At 46.1% G+C, this 13528-nt stretch overlaps 2 protein-coding genes across 3 annotated transcripts; both read left to right on the forward strand.

Moving 5' to 3' along the window:
- Positions 1-7: 7 nt before the first annotated feature.
- Positions 8-8592, forward strand: tgm8 (transglutaminase 8). Its single transcript, XM_077603488.1, has 14 exons — positions 8-235; positions 1707-1880; positions 2527-2763; positions 3220-3338; positions 3423-3551; positions 3628-3802; positions 3867-4002; positions 4075-4184; positions 4586-4701; positions 4772-4898; positions 5485-5793; positions 6743-6906; positions 8115-8248; positions 8357-8592. The coding sequence occupies exons 1-14, from the start codon at positions 217-219 to the stop codon at positions 8502-8504; spliced, it is 2097 nt and encodes a 698-aa protein (XP_077459614.1). The 5' UTR covers positions 8-216; the 3' UTR covers positions 8505-8592.
- Positions 8593-9277: 685 nt separating this feature from the next.
- tomm34 (translocase of outer mitochondrial membrane 34) lies at positions 9278-13430 on the forward strand. 2 transcript variants are annotated; one of them, XM_077603493.1, is made up of 7 exons: positions 9278-9441; positions 9989-10128; positions 10913-11012; positions 11169-11321; positions 12333-12611; positions 12708-12834; positions 12929-13430. In XM_077603493.1, exons 2-7 carry the CDS (start codon positions 9999-10001, stop codon positions 13094-13096), a joined length of 957 nt encoding a protein of 318 aa, XP_077459619.1. In that variant the 5' UTR covers positions 9278-9441; positions 9989-9998; the 3' UTR covers positions 13097-13430. The 2 variants fall into 2 exon arrangements, with proteins under 2 accessions (XP_077459619.1, XP_077459617.1); XM_077603491.1 differs by having other exon boundaries at positions 9308-9564.
- Positions 13431-13528: the final 98 nt, after the last annotated feature.

Here is a 13528-nt window from a genome sequence, read left to right on the forward strand (position 1 = left end):
CAATTGCAAAAAGAATTTGTCCTCTTGCGTGGGTTTAAAAATATGCCACTTGAAGTTGAAATGAGAGTATGTACGTTGCGGTTGAAACCTGACTGACTCGCTCTGGTCCTCGGGCATGATAAAAGGCTTGCCAGGCCTGTTGTGCTTTGCAGGTATTTCCAAGCTTAGCTTTACTCCTTTCCTGCGGCCTTTCAAACACCACGTCGGCGTGCAAAGATGACCTCGCTGGACTCGGGTGAGTTGCAAATCATTTCCTATTTCCACCCTCGCTCGCCCATGTCACGCGTTGACGTGATTTATCATTAGATGCGGACCACTTTTCCTTTAAACATCTGTATTTTTCAAAAAAAATGCGCTCTGAAAAGTCTCCACTTTGCCAAATAGCCGGCCCAAAGACCACCCTCGTTAACGACTCCGATGGAATAATGATTAGTACCATTTAATTATTATTAGTCATTTAATTAAACAGGAAGACATCGTTAACATACACTGATTACAACTTGCAAGGAGAAATCACTCATAACGTGGCTTCGTTCAAAAGTATTTCTGACGAGCGGCATGCTCTTCTCTCTATTTATTTGCGACATACTGAAAACATTTAATGTATTCTGATTCAAAACAATTGCATAAGCTAACCGAATAACACCCTTAAGGTCAAAAAACAACTGCTCATATCAGATCGAAACCAAAACACATGCGTAAGAATTTGCAGTATAAGCATAATCATTTCTTTATAAGGTAAATTGCCGGCGTCCCAGTCAAAGCAATTTGAGTCCTTCGTAGATGTTCATTGCGAACTTGCATCTGGGTGTCTGGGTTGCCAGGTCTATCTCCCAGTAAACAGTCCTTGGAGCGTCAACAAGCTGGAGCTAGCCGTCCTGGAGGGTGACCTCAAGTTTGCCCCAGGCTCAAATTAAAGACACTCTTATACCAAAGTCATTAAAATGCATACATCTATAATATTATCCAGAATAACCCCAACAGACTCGATCCTAGCAATGTATTAATTCCGTTTTTTTTTAAATAGATTTTTAGACGCACAAGAAATGTATTCAGTTTTTTTTATTTTGGACCTGCGTCTTAAAGCAATAATAATATTGTCAAGGGTAATAAATGTCTAACATGAGGTGTCTTGTTTTTGCTTTCGGCACAAACAAACGGAGAGAAAGAAAACGCCACCACTCACTCAAAGGTTAGCGTTAGCTTCGGGTCTTGGGACACCTCCAAGTCCACATTCTGCGTCCCCAACCGCTTCTACGCACGGCCTTAATTGCGCGCGTGACGAGCAGCAAGTTATTCGGCTGGCACGCTTCCCGTCGTCGTTTTCGGCGCTAGAAGTCCAACCTATTGAAAGGGGAAGGGTTGGCAGCCAACATAGCCACAAATGGATTGGACGTCTACTAGTGAGAAAATAGGAAGTGACCCGGAAATGTCCCCAAAATGAACACCGGGAGACCTAAAACCAACAGGAAGTAAGCCCGTATGAACACGTTGGCTGCCATTGACGCCCCCAAGCGCCGAGGCCGTGGTCAAGCGGCGTCAATGGCATCCACTCAATAAATATCAGATGCTTTGACACGCCATCGAATGGATCGTCAATGCATTTTGACGCAAACATCACCTCGCGGTGTGGTGTGGTCCTCCTCAAAGTCAACTGCCTTAACTTATTTCTTTACGTCTGAAAATAACGGGGTCCTTTGCGTCAGTTTTCAAGGGCGTGGACGTCTACGCCGAGAGCAACAACAAGGCGCACCGGACCGGCGAGCTCCCACCCGATCGGCTGGTCGTCCGGCGAGGACAGTCCTTCAAGGTCACCCTGAAATTGGGCAAGCCTTTCCGAAGAGGCGTCGATTCCCTGGCCTTCATCGTTTACACCGGCGGTAAGAGCAAGCGTTACGGTTTCAATAGTCAATAGTCCTGAAAACAATTAACTGGGCTTGAAAGCAGCTGTGGGGGAAAGTGTCCTCTTACTTGGTCCCAACATAAAGCACAAATTAATTTATAGCTTTATTACCTATTAAAATGCTTATGAAAATATAGAAACATCCCAGAATAAATCCAACAGTAAGCATGACAAAACGAAAAAGGAGAATGTCACTTTTTAATTCAACTTTTAAAAATGTTCCAATTCTTTTGTATTTATTGAAAAAAAATATAGGTACTATATAGCATTATCACTATTAGTAAAGCCCCAAAAAATGTCAATATAGTACAGTAATCCCTCGAATATCACGGGTTCAACTTTCATGGTTTCACTACATCGTGGATTTTATATTTAAAAAATAATTTAAGTTCATAAAAATGTGAAAATCCATGCTGATTACTGTATTTACTACTTTTCACGTTTTCAAAGAGTTCATACTCATTTGAACAAGTTTTTATGACATCCAACCATCTTTAATGAATGACACTTTCTCCTTATCTTCTATTTGTATGATAATAATGAAAGAAAGAAGTCGTATTAGGATAACATGGAGCACCAGTCATTTTATCCATTGAAGATTTGGACTTTTAAATGTCCACCAGGCAAAGACGCGTCGGAGGAGAAGGGCACCCGGTGTCGCTTCGGCGTCTCCGAGCCGACGGGCGGGCCGTCCTCGTGGAAGGCGGCGCTGGAGGCCGGCTCCGCCCCCTCGGCCCCGGCGGTGCTGCTCACGGCGCCCGCCGACGCCCCCGTGGGCAGGTACGCTCTGGACGCCTCGCTGTGGGACCGGGAGGAGACGCTGGCCACCTTCGTGCTGCTCTTCAACCCCTGGTTCCCGGGTACGTTCCTCCCCTTTTTTTCCCAAATCCACCGGTCGGTTGCCGTCGGCGTCCAATCCAATTTGGACCGTCGACCGGCCTTGGTGTCTGTAACTCTCAATGGCAGTGAAAGACTGACATTGCGTTGAAATAAGACTGAAAAAGTGGGTGGAGGTGGTCTTCCATTGGGGGTCTAGACGTGATACCCATTCACAACGCCAGATGGCGCCAGATATCGAATGCTTAATGCACTTGTCGATGGATTCATTTACATTTCAAAAACCAAAAGCCATTCATTTACAAACATGATTGCACTTTAGTTGACATATTTCAATTTTCTGAGTTTTTGTGTAATTTAAATGAGTCAAAAAGTCTTTTTTTAACTTGAGCGGTCTCATATTGCAATAGATATGTTGTCACACGCCATTTTGTGGTCGCAGCTTTAGCTTAGCGCTGTGCTATTTGCGGTCCACGCAGGGGATTCCGTCTTCTTGTCGGACGAGCGGGAGAGACGAGAGTACGTGCTGAATGAACACGGAGTCATCTTCCGAGGAAGCTCCAATTACATAACGCCTTTGACCTGGGACTACGGACACGTACGAAATCGTCGCCGAGGGCGGCTGTTTTTATTCCGATCTTTTGGACCATGCGCTCCATTGCCCTTCTTCCTTCTTTTTCAGTTCGAAGACGACATGGTGGACATTTGCCTTCAGATCCTGGACAAGAACCTCAAGTACAGAGAGGACCCCGCCACCGATCTGGCGGCCCGCGGCGACCCCGCCTACGTGGGCCGCTTGGTCAGCGCCATGGTAACTTTCCCGTCCGGTTTGGGGCCGTTCCCCTTTCGGAGCCGACGGCGAGCGATTCCCCTTCCCGCCCGGGCAGGTGAACAACACCGACGACGACGGCGTGCTGGTGGGCAACTGGTCGGACTCTTTCGCCGGCGGCCAGTCGCCGTCCCACTGGAGCGGCAGCCACGACATCCTCGCCAAGTGGAAGAAGAGCGGCCGCCCGGTCAAGTACGGACAATGCTGGGTCTTCGCCGGCATCGTTTGTTCGGGTAACGCCGCCGTCGTCTTAAGTGTTAGGGGAGTGAGGCCAATGGGCGGGGTCTCCGCCTCCAGTCATGCGTCTGCTGGGCGTGCCCACCCGCGTGGTCACCAACTTCGCCTCGGCGCACGACACCGACTCCAACCTCACCATCGACGTCTACCACGCCGACGAGGGCGCCGAGCACAAGGAGTCCCCGGACAGTATTTGGTGAGCGCCCCCTCCGCCCCATCGAGTCTCGGTACCAGACCTCAGGTCGGACGTTTCGTGTACGCGTGCCAGGAACTACCACGTGTGGGTGGAGTCCTGGATGAAGCGTCCCGACCTGGAAGCCGGCGGCGAGTACGACGGTTGGCAAGTTCTGGACGGCACGCCGCAGGAGCCCAGCGACGGTACGGTACGATTAGCCTAGCGTGCGTCTCTTGGGGATGTGGGACGAAAGCCGAGTACCTGGAGAAAACCCACGCAAACACGGGGACGAGATGCAAACTCCGCACGGCGAGGACCCATCTGGGATCGAACCCTCGACCCCAGAACGGCCAGCCCGGCGCGCTAACCACTCATCCGTGAATGAATTACCCCTTCAAATTTAAAAAAATACGTAGAATGTTTACTCTTTCCTTTAAAAAAAAACGTGTAACCTAAAAATAAATTTAAAAAAAGACAATACTAACAGATTTTTTTGTTTTTTTTAAATTGGGGGGAAAATGAAATGAAAATTGGAGAAAACACTGAAGGCCAACTGTCTGTCCTTCCACCGGCATTGACGACCATGGCCGTTTCCCACCATCAGGCTTGTACCAGTGCGGCCCCGCCTCCGTTTCGGCGGTCTTCCGGGGCGAGACGAAGCTACCGTACGACGTCCCCTTCGTCTTCGCCGAAGTCAACGCGGACTGCGTGGACTGGCTGGTGAGCTGGCTGCGATTCCGAGGGCGGAGCTTTTTGGGGGGCATAAAAAGGCCAAACATCTTTGTTTCAGGTCAAAGCCGACGGCACCCTGGAGGCCATGACCTCCAACGCCAAGCGCGTGGGAAAGAAGATCTCCACCAAAGCGGTGGGATCGGACCAGAGGGTCACCATCACCAACTCCTACAAACACCAGGAAGGTGAGTCACGGGTGGAAGCCACGCCCCTCCCTGCACACGGTACTGCCCACTTTCTCATAGGCTGCCATCGACTAGTATGTACTTGTTGAAACGGATTGGGCGTCTACCAGTCACAAGCTCTGCGTCCAATCGATGAAAAAAAACAGTTTGAGTGTTTGACACAAGTACATTTTTTTCTCGGAAAAAAAATAGCAATATTTCAACGTGATGGACTAAGTAAGCTAGGAAGGATGATTGGACGCCACGTGATTGGATGAAAGATACTATTTTCTATTGTTTTGGGCTTGGTTATTGCTTTTTTTTACATTTTTTTCAAATTGATATGTATTCCATTTTTTTAATTTTGAAAAATAATTATTCCTGATTTAAAAAAAAAATCCAAATGACTTTTAATTTGAGAATGTTATAGTATTTTCACTTTTATTTTTATGACTATTTGAATGATAGTTTTTTTGTTTATTCTCATATTTCTTTCCCTGCAATTTTTATTTTATTTTATATATACTCAAAAAAAAATACTTTCAATCAATTATTGACAATGTTTTTCTGATCACAATTCAATTTGAGCAATTCTTTTATTTTTCAGGCTCGGAAGAAGAGCGCGCCGTCTTCAAGTACGCCATTAGCGACGACAAAGAGAGCGGCGAAGGTGGCGGCTCGGCCCTGGACGGAGACCCCTCCCCGCTCAAGCCGCTCAAACTCACCATGCGCTTCGAGGACGTTAGCGTCCCCGAATACGGCCAAGACGTGCAAGTGAACTTGCTGCTGAGCAGCGAGAGCGGAGTGGATCGGAACCTGCGGATCCACGTCACCGTGGAGGCCTTCCGCTACAACGGCACCTTCGTTGCCGAGGTCCAATCGCGAGTCAGAGAGGAGACGCTGAAGCCTTCCGCGGGTAAAAATCGCCCAAATATACAATTACCATATTTTCACGACTATTTGGCGCATCATATTTTACGCCGCAGTGTCAGTAACGAGTGCTATTTCTGTATTTTAGACACACAAAGAACGCACCATTTCATTAGACGCAAATATATTATATATGGATGAACATCGAAACGCAATAGCGCTGGCTACCGGAAGCAGCCTATTTCCGGGTTCCGGTGCGCAGTGACAGCTGGGAAATATAGTTCTTGCATGCTACACCCACACGCTAAAAACACGTTTTAAAAAGGCAACGGAAGCAAAACTGAGTTGGGTTGTACTTTATTTAGACATTTTACAACGTACTCACGTCATCATCACCCACAATTTCCATCAAAGTCCTCATTTTCTGTGTCCGAATTAAACAATTGCCCAAATGAGTCTTCCAAAACGGCGGGCCCCGCGGTTGTAGTTCTTAAGCCTCCGGGAATGACGGCAAGCTCCGAGTTATTATATATAATATGTATACATAGTTCACAGTCTAGCTTTGAATGCTCTGTTGACGCCAACATTTAGCGGCAGGATTTCTTTCGTAAATCCAGCCGAAATGACGGCCAGCACCAAATTAGTGTGCTCGCCGTCATACTAACTGTATTGAAGAACTGGGTGTATTAAGAAATCTATATCCCAGCAGTCACTGCGCAGTACTTTATCTACGGGAAAATAGTAGAGTCGGGGGCTGCTTGCCATAGTTGTCCTATCGACTGATTTATTTTATCGTGATAACAATTTTAGTATTGGTCCATCTATAAAGTGCACTGGATTATACGGCGCCCTGTCTATTTTGGAGAAAATTTTTGACTTTTATGCGCGCCTTATAGTCGTGAAAATACGGTACGACAAATCCCATCTCAAATGAGAGGTCTTGAGGCGAGCTCGTAAAATATGTCAACATTTTTTTGTGTGTGTGTGTGTTGCAGAGCTTTCCGTGGCCGTCCGCATCCCCGTGACTTCCTACTACAAGCACATGCTCCACGCCGACAGCTTGAACGTGTCGGCCCTGGTGACGGACAAGCGCCACCCGGAAAAAACCTACCTGGCCGAGGACAAAGTGGTCCTACGGGACCCCCCCGTCGTTGTCACCGTAAGTGCCGCCGTGGCTTTTTGGTGGGTGTGTGGGGAGGGGTGGTGGGTTTAACCAACCCTCCCCCAACTGTTAAGGCATTTTTGGGCAATTTAGTTCACTTCAGGTTGATTTTGGCACATTTCCGGGTCACTTCCAGTTGGTTTTAGGTCACATTCTGATGGTTTTGGATTGGATTGGATTGGATAACTTTATTCATCCCGTATTCGGGAAATTTCATTGTGACAGTAGCAAGAAAAGGCATAGTTATAAGTTAGACAGTACAGTCGCAAAGGGGGATACTCCCAGGCCACTTACCGTATTTTCACGACTATAAGGCGCGCATAAAACTCAATTTTTTTTCTCCAAAATAGACAGGGTGCCGTATAATCCAATCCGCTTTATATATGGACCAATACTAAAATTGTTATCACCATAAAATCAAATAAATCAGTCGATAGGATAACTGCGGCAAGCAGCCCCCGACCGACTCTACTATTTTCCCGTAGATAAAGTACTGCGCAGTGACTGCTGTGATATAGAGTTCTTAATACACCCAGTTCTTCAATACAGTTAGTATGACGGCGAGCACACTAATTTGGTGCTGGCCGTCATTTCGGCTGTATTTACAAAAGAAATCCTGCCGCTAAATGTTGGCGTCAACAGAGCATTCAAAGCTAGACTGTGAACTATGTATACATATTATATATAATAACTCGGAGCTTGCCGTCATTCCCGGAGGCTTAAGAACTACAACCGCGGGGCCCGCCGTTTTGGAAGACTCATTTGGGCAATTGTTTAATTCGGACACAGAAAATGAGGACTTTGATGGATTTGTGGGTGATGATGACGTGAGTAAGTTGTAAAATGTCTAAATACAGTACAACCCAACTCAGTTTTGCTTCCGTTGCCTTTTTAAAAACGTGTTTTTAGCTTGTGGGTGTAGCGTGCAAGAACTATATTTCCCAGCAGTCACTGCGCACCGGAACCCGGAAATAGGCTACTTCCGGTAGCCAGCGCTATTGCGTTTCGATGTTCATCCATATATAATATATAATATATATGCGTCTTAAAAAACGGTGCGTGCTTTGCGTGTCTAAAATACAGAAATAGCACTCGTTACTGACACTGCGCCGTAAAATACGATGCGCCGAATAGTCGTGAAAATACGGTACTCTATATTTTGGCTCACTTGTAACTCATTTGGGTTTTGAACCTGCGCCCGGCAGGTTGAGAGCGGCGTCCAACGGCACCGGCCGGCGTCGGCAGAGGTGGTCTTCATGAACCCCCTCCAGGAGACCCTGACGGGCCTGACGCTCACCTTGGCGGGAGCCGGCATCTTCCGCGAGGAAATGCCGCTCAGGTAACTCCAACCAAGTAGTCGTTCCATTTGGATTTCGACACTTTTGTTTTAGATCATTATTGCACTTCCCAATGTAATGCTTCTGCCTTTTTTTTGTCCCTCTCTCAGTCTTCCCGACTTGAAGGCCAACACTCGCACCCGCGTCCGATTTCAATTCACGCCGTACAAGGCGGGACCCAAAATGATTTTGGCCGACATCCAATCGGACATTTTTAAAGATTTCCATGGCCACGTCACCTTTGTCGTGAGACCTTAATCTTTTGCTTTCAAATTCTATCCTATCTGCTCACAATTTTTTTTTTTAATAGAAAGGGGTGGTTCATCTTGTCAAAAGTGAGCCTTTTACAAATACACATCCATTTTAACACTTGAAAATATAAAAAAAAATATAAAACATGCCTCATAAGCATTTGGATGCCAAGTGTAAATTAAAATTTCCATTTGTTTAAAATGATACAGTTATTTGGTGTATTTTTTTTAAAACAAAATTGAAACTAATAAAAGCGAACACACTTTTTCTAGGCCCCATTAGAATGCTAAGGTTGATAAATAGTAGCTAAAATAGTAGCCAAAATAGAACATTTTTAAAGCTTCCTTTTTTGTTTTTAATAAAATATGACTGTACAATGAAAAAACATTTTGAATGAACTGAATAATGGTGGTTTATTTATTTTTTATTTAGGCTCTTTATGAATAAAAAAAAACTACAAGGCAATTTAAACCGTTTTCCCCTATACGTACTAGTACTTATGAATTAAAAAAGACCATTGTTTTACTCTTAACTCATTGCCTGCCATTGACGGCGTGAGACCTTCAATTAGCACCTCCAAGTCACAATGAATTGGACATTAAGCGCCGTCTATGGCGGACCATGAGTTGAATGTTTACTATTTACTATAAACAATGATTAAATTCCATTTTTTCATAACATATCCCCTCAAACACGGTGTTGGGCCGCAAGTAGAACATGCGTACTCCTAATTTCCCAGGGCACTAGAACATACTCGTAATTTCCCAGGGCACGAGAACGCATCGTGAGAAGAACCAACCCCCTCGAGCCGTCACAAGCGTCATCGTGCTCCCGCTGACAAGTGAGCACAGCCGGCCGGAAAGTTCCGGACGACCGCCCCCTTCTTCGCCGCATTTAGCGCTAGCACCTCAGGCAGAACAACAGCTCGCCAGCCAGAAAGGAGGTAAAAAAAAAGAACAAGCCCTTGGAGGAATGCCTTTATATTCTCCACGTTTCCTAGTAAAGGACATTTTAAGCGTAACGCGCCACCCGTCAACTTTCCCCGCGGAAGACACCACGAAAGCCAGTGAGTGATACGGTTGCACGCCGGTGCTAGCTCCCGTCTAGGTTAGCAAGCGGAAGTGGGCCGCGTAGATTTGCTTTTAGGCTCCGTTTATATGTACGTATTAGCCTAGCTTGCAACCGGAAGTGTGTCGCTTAGCTTTCATTCGGGTTAGCTCCATTTAGGAAAACACTGGTCATGGTTAGCATGACATAGCTACATGTGAATTCACGCGTCGTGTTTGACATTATTTTTTGTTATTTAATAGCACAAAACACGCCATGTCATTAATTGCTTCGGTTTTGTTGCGCATTTCTTTGTCTCGTTTTAGGAATTATGATTAGTTTCCCTGAACGAATTGGAAATGTTCACTAATCTGATTTGAGACGCATATTTTGCCACATAAATAGTTGTCGCGTGAGCTGAGTTTTGAATTCCCCGAAAACAGGAAAGCGAGAATGAGTCAGAAAACGAAAGCGAGGTCGTGGAACGAGCTGAAACAAGCCGGAAACCAGTTCTTCAAGGCGGGCCAGTACGGAGAGGCCACCCGCTTCTACAGCCTGGCTATCGTCGAGCTGCACAAGTCGAGTGAGTCGACTTCTTCTTTCTATCTATTTTAAAACTATATTACTACTATAATCATTGAACTTCTACTAATGAACTCAAGTAAAATATGCAAACATTATTTCCACTCTTCCCACCAGGTGCCACGAAGGCAACATATACCGTTGCTAGGCAGAATTAAAACATGTTGCTCACCTACTCACCTGCTTTTAACAATTATGAACCGATAAAAAAATGGAATACAAATATAGAAATTTAACCTCAAAAGTATTCAAAAACAAATGAATGAAAAGGGAGTTTAATCATTTTTTGTTTCATATTTTCAAAGTGATTTTAATTGATTCAAAAATATTTCCTATAAAATAGTCTAAAAATAATCATATTCTTATCAATAAATCTTCTATATTTTCTCCTATTTCTTTTTATCCCCGTTTTTTCATTGAAGATTTTCCAGTTTTCGGATATATTTTAAAAAGTATTCCAAAACAAATGAATTAAAAGGGAGTTTAATCATTTTTTTGATTCACATTTTCAGTGATTTAATTGATTCAAAAATATTTCCTATAAAATTGTCTAAAAATAATCGTATTATTTTCAATATATCTTCTATATTTTCTCCTATTTCTTTTTATCCCCGTTTTTTTTTATTGAAGATTTTCCAGTTTTCGGATGTATTTTTCAACGCAATTTTCTATATTTTCATTTTTTCCTGCGACTTTTTTCATTCCTCCGTGAATCGTATTTGACGTATAATTTTAAAATGTGTGAATTTTGAGGGCTGACGTTTGAATGCCTTTCACTCTTTCAGATCCCAAAAATGTGGAGGATTTGAGCATTTTGCACTCCAACCGCGCCGCTAGCTACCTCAAAGAAGGAAACTGTTCCGAGTGTTCCAAGGACTGCAACATGTGAGTACACGGGAATCCGGTGACCTTCGTTGGGCGCTCGCTCCGTCTTGACCGGGAGAGGGCCATTCCACGAGGTTTCCTTCGCCCTCTCCCATTGGAAACGGACCGGCGCCGTCGACCGAGTTGAGTTGACGACCCCCTTCCGCTCTTTGCCAGTTCTCTGGAGTTGGTACCGTTCAACGTGAAGTCGCTGCTCCGCCGGGCCGCCGCGTCGGAGGCCCAGGAGCGCTACCGCCAGGCCTACGTGGACTACAAGACGGTCCTGCAGCTGGACGCTAACATTGTGGCGGCGCACGATGGGGCCAACAGGTGAGTCGGTGCAGGCTGGGAAACGGCGCCCTCGTGCGTGCCAGCACGATTACTACACGCAGCGGATTGCCATTGCTGTTTTTTAATTACCGTATTTTCACCACTATAAGGCGCACTTAAAAGTCTTAAATTTTCTCCAAAATAGACAGGCCGCCTTATAATCCAGTGTGCCTTTATATATGGAAACAAATTACCGTATTTTCACGACTATAAGGCGCACATAAAAGTCTTAAATTTTCTCCAAAATAGACAGGGCGCCTTATAATGCAGTGCGCTTTATATATGGACCAATACTAAAATTGTTATCACGATAAAATCCAATAAATCAGTGGATAGGGTACACCATCCTCTACAGCTCTCACAACTACGGCAAGCAGCCCCCGACTCTATTATAATTATTCTATTTTCCCCGTAGAAAAAGTACTGTGCAGTGACTGCTGGGATATATAGTTCTTTTGACAATACACCCAGTATGACGGCAACACAATAATTTGGTGCTCATCGTCATTTCGGCTGTATTTACAAAAGAAATCCTGCCGCTAGATGTTGGCGTCAACAGAGCATTCAAAGCTAGACTGCGAACTATATATATATGTATTATATATGGATGCATATCGAACCGCAACATGAGATTTTGGCTACGTGAGGCGTATGTCAAGCGACCGGATGGCTTTTATCACGGCTCGCCGTCACTTTTGATTTGCGACCAGTCACCAACATGAAATGATGACGTAAGTACATTGTAAAATGGCCAATTAAGGTACAACCCAACTGTTTTGCTTCCGTTGCCTTTTTAAAAACGTGTTCTTTAGCGTGGGTCCCTATGTTTAAGCTGGTGTATGTTTTGCCATGCCTGGCTGCGCCTTTAAATGTGATGTGTCGTGTGTGTGTGTGTGTGTCAAATACAGAAATAGCACTCGTTACTGACACTGCGGCTAAAAATACGATGTGCCGTATAGACGTGAAAATACGGTAATTAATTTTTTTCAAAACCTTGACTTCGTTCCTCAGGATGACCAAAGCGCTAACGGAGGCGGACGGTCCGGCGTGGCGCGAGAAACTCCCGACCATCCCGACGGTGCCCCTGGCGGTCCGCGAGAAGTTGAGCCGCGCGGCGCCGGCCGCGGCGGCGGCGGGGGGCGACGTCTCGGCCGAGGACGCCCGGCGGGCCGGGGCGCTCAAGGAGGAAGGCAACGCCTTGGTCAAGAAAGGCCAGCATGCCGCCGCCGCCGACAAGTACACGCAGAGCATTCTGTGCCACGACAAAGAGCCCGCCGCCTTCACCAATCGGTGGGTACCGAACCGACGGCGCCCCCCCGTCGCGTCTCGGAAAGGCGGACGCACCGCTAGCTTGGCTAACTTGTGTTTTTTTGCCTGCGGAAACAGGGCGCTGTGCTACCTGGCCCTGGGGCGCTACCGCGACGCCGTCGGCGACTGCGACGCGGCGCTGGCCCTGGACGGCGTCAACATCAAGGCGCTCTACCGACGGGCGCAGGCCTACAAGGAGCTCCAGGTGAAGCGCAATCCCGAGAGAAAATATTTCTTAAGCACGACCAGATAAGTTTACAGTTTTTGAAAAGGAAAACAACAACAAATTTTGTCTCCAGAACACGACGGCGTGCATCCGAGACCTGAAAGAACTCCTGGAGGTGGAACCCGGCAACTCGGCCGCCGTCAAGATGCTACAGGAAGTCCAACGAGAAGCTCCCAAACAGCAAACGGCGCCGCCGCCGCCCCAGGAGAAGAAGAAAAGAACCAGAAACCGTAAGAAGTGAGCCGTCCACGCCCCCCAGAGGGCGGAGCTAAATCCGCAGAGTCGGTCGGTCGGCCCAAGTGCCTGAACGGTCATTTTCCTGCGTTTTGGCCATCCAACGCGCTACTTTTAGTCTCTCCTTTGTCATTTGCGTAACTTATTTCCGTTTCTTCGTCCGTCGGAAAGCAAGTTGGCGGCGGCCATTTTGAAAAGCGCAACTACTTTTCCATAGAAATTCTCTCGCCGTTCGTTCACTTGGCGGCGACGTGGGAAAGACAAATGGGCCGGGGCGTGTGGAGTTGGATGATTTTTGCGTTAATAATAAATGAACCAGTCAAATGGTGGTTTTGATTGAAGCAGTGTAAAAAAAAATCCAGTCATTGCAGCCATTTTACATTTAAATGTGTCTGGTAATGGACAGAATATGTCGTCTATTCTACAACAAAAACAAAAT

This window comes from Stigmatopora argus, chromosome 6 (assembly GCF_051989625.1).
Source record: "Stigmatopora argus isolate UIUO_Sarg chromosome 6, RoL_Sarg_1.0, whole genome shotgun sequence".
Taxonomy (NCBI): Eukaryota; Metazoa; Chordata; class Actinopteri; order Syngnathiformes; family Syngnathidae; genus Stigmatopora; species Stigmatopora argus.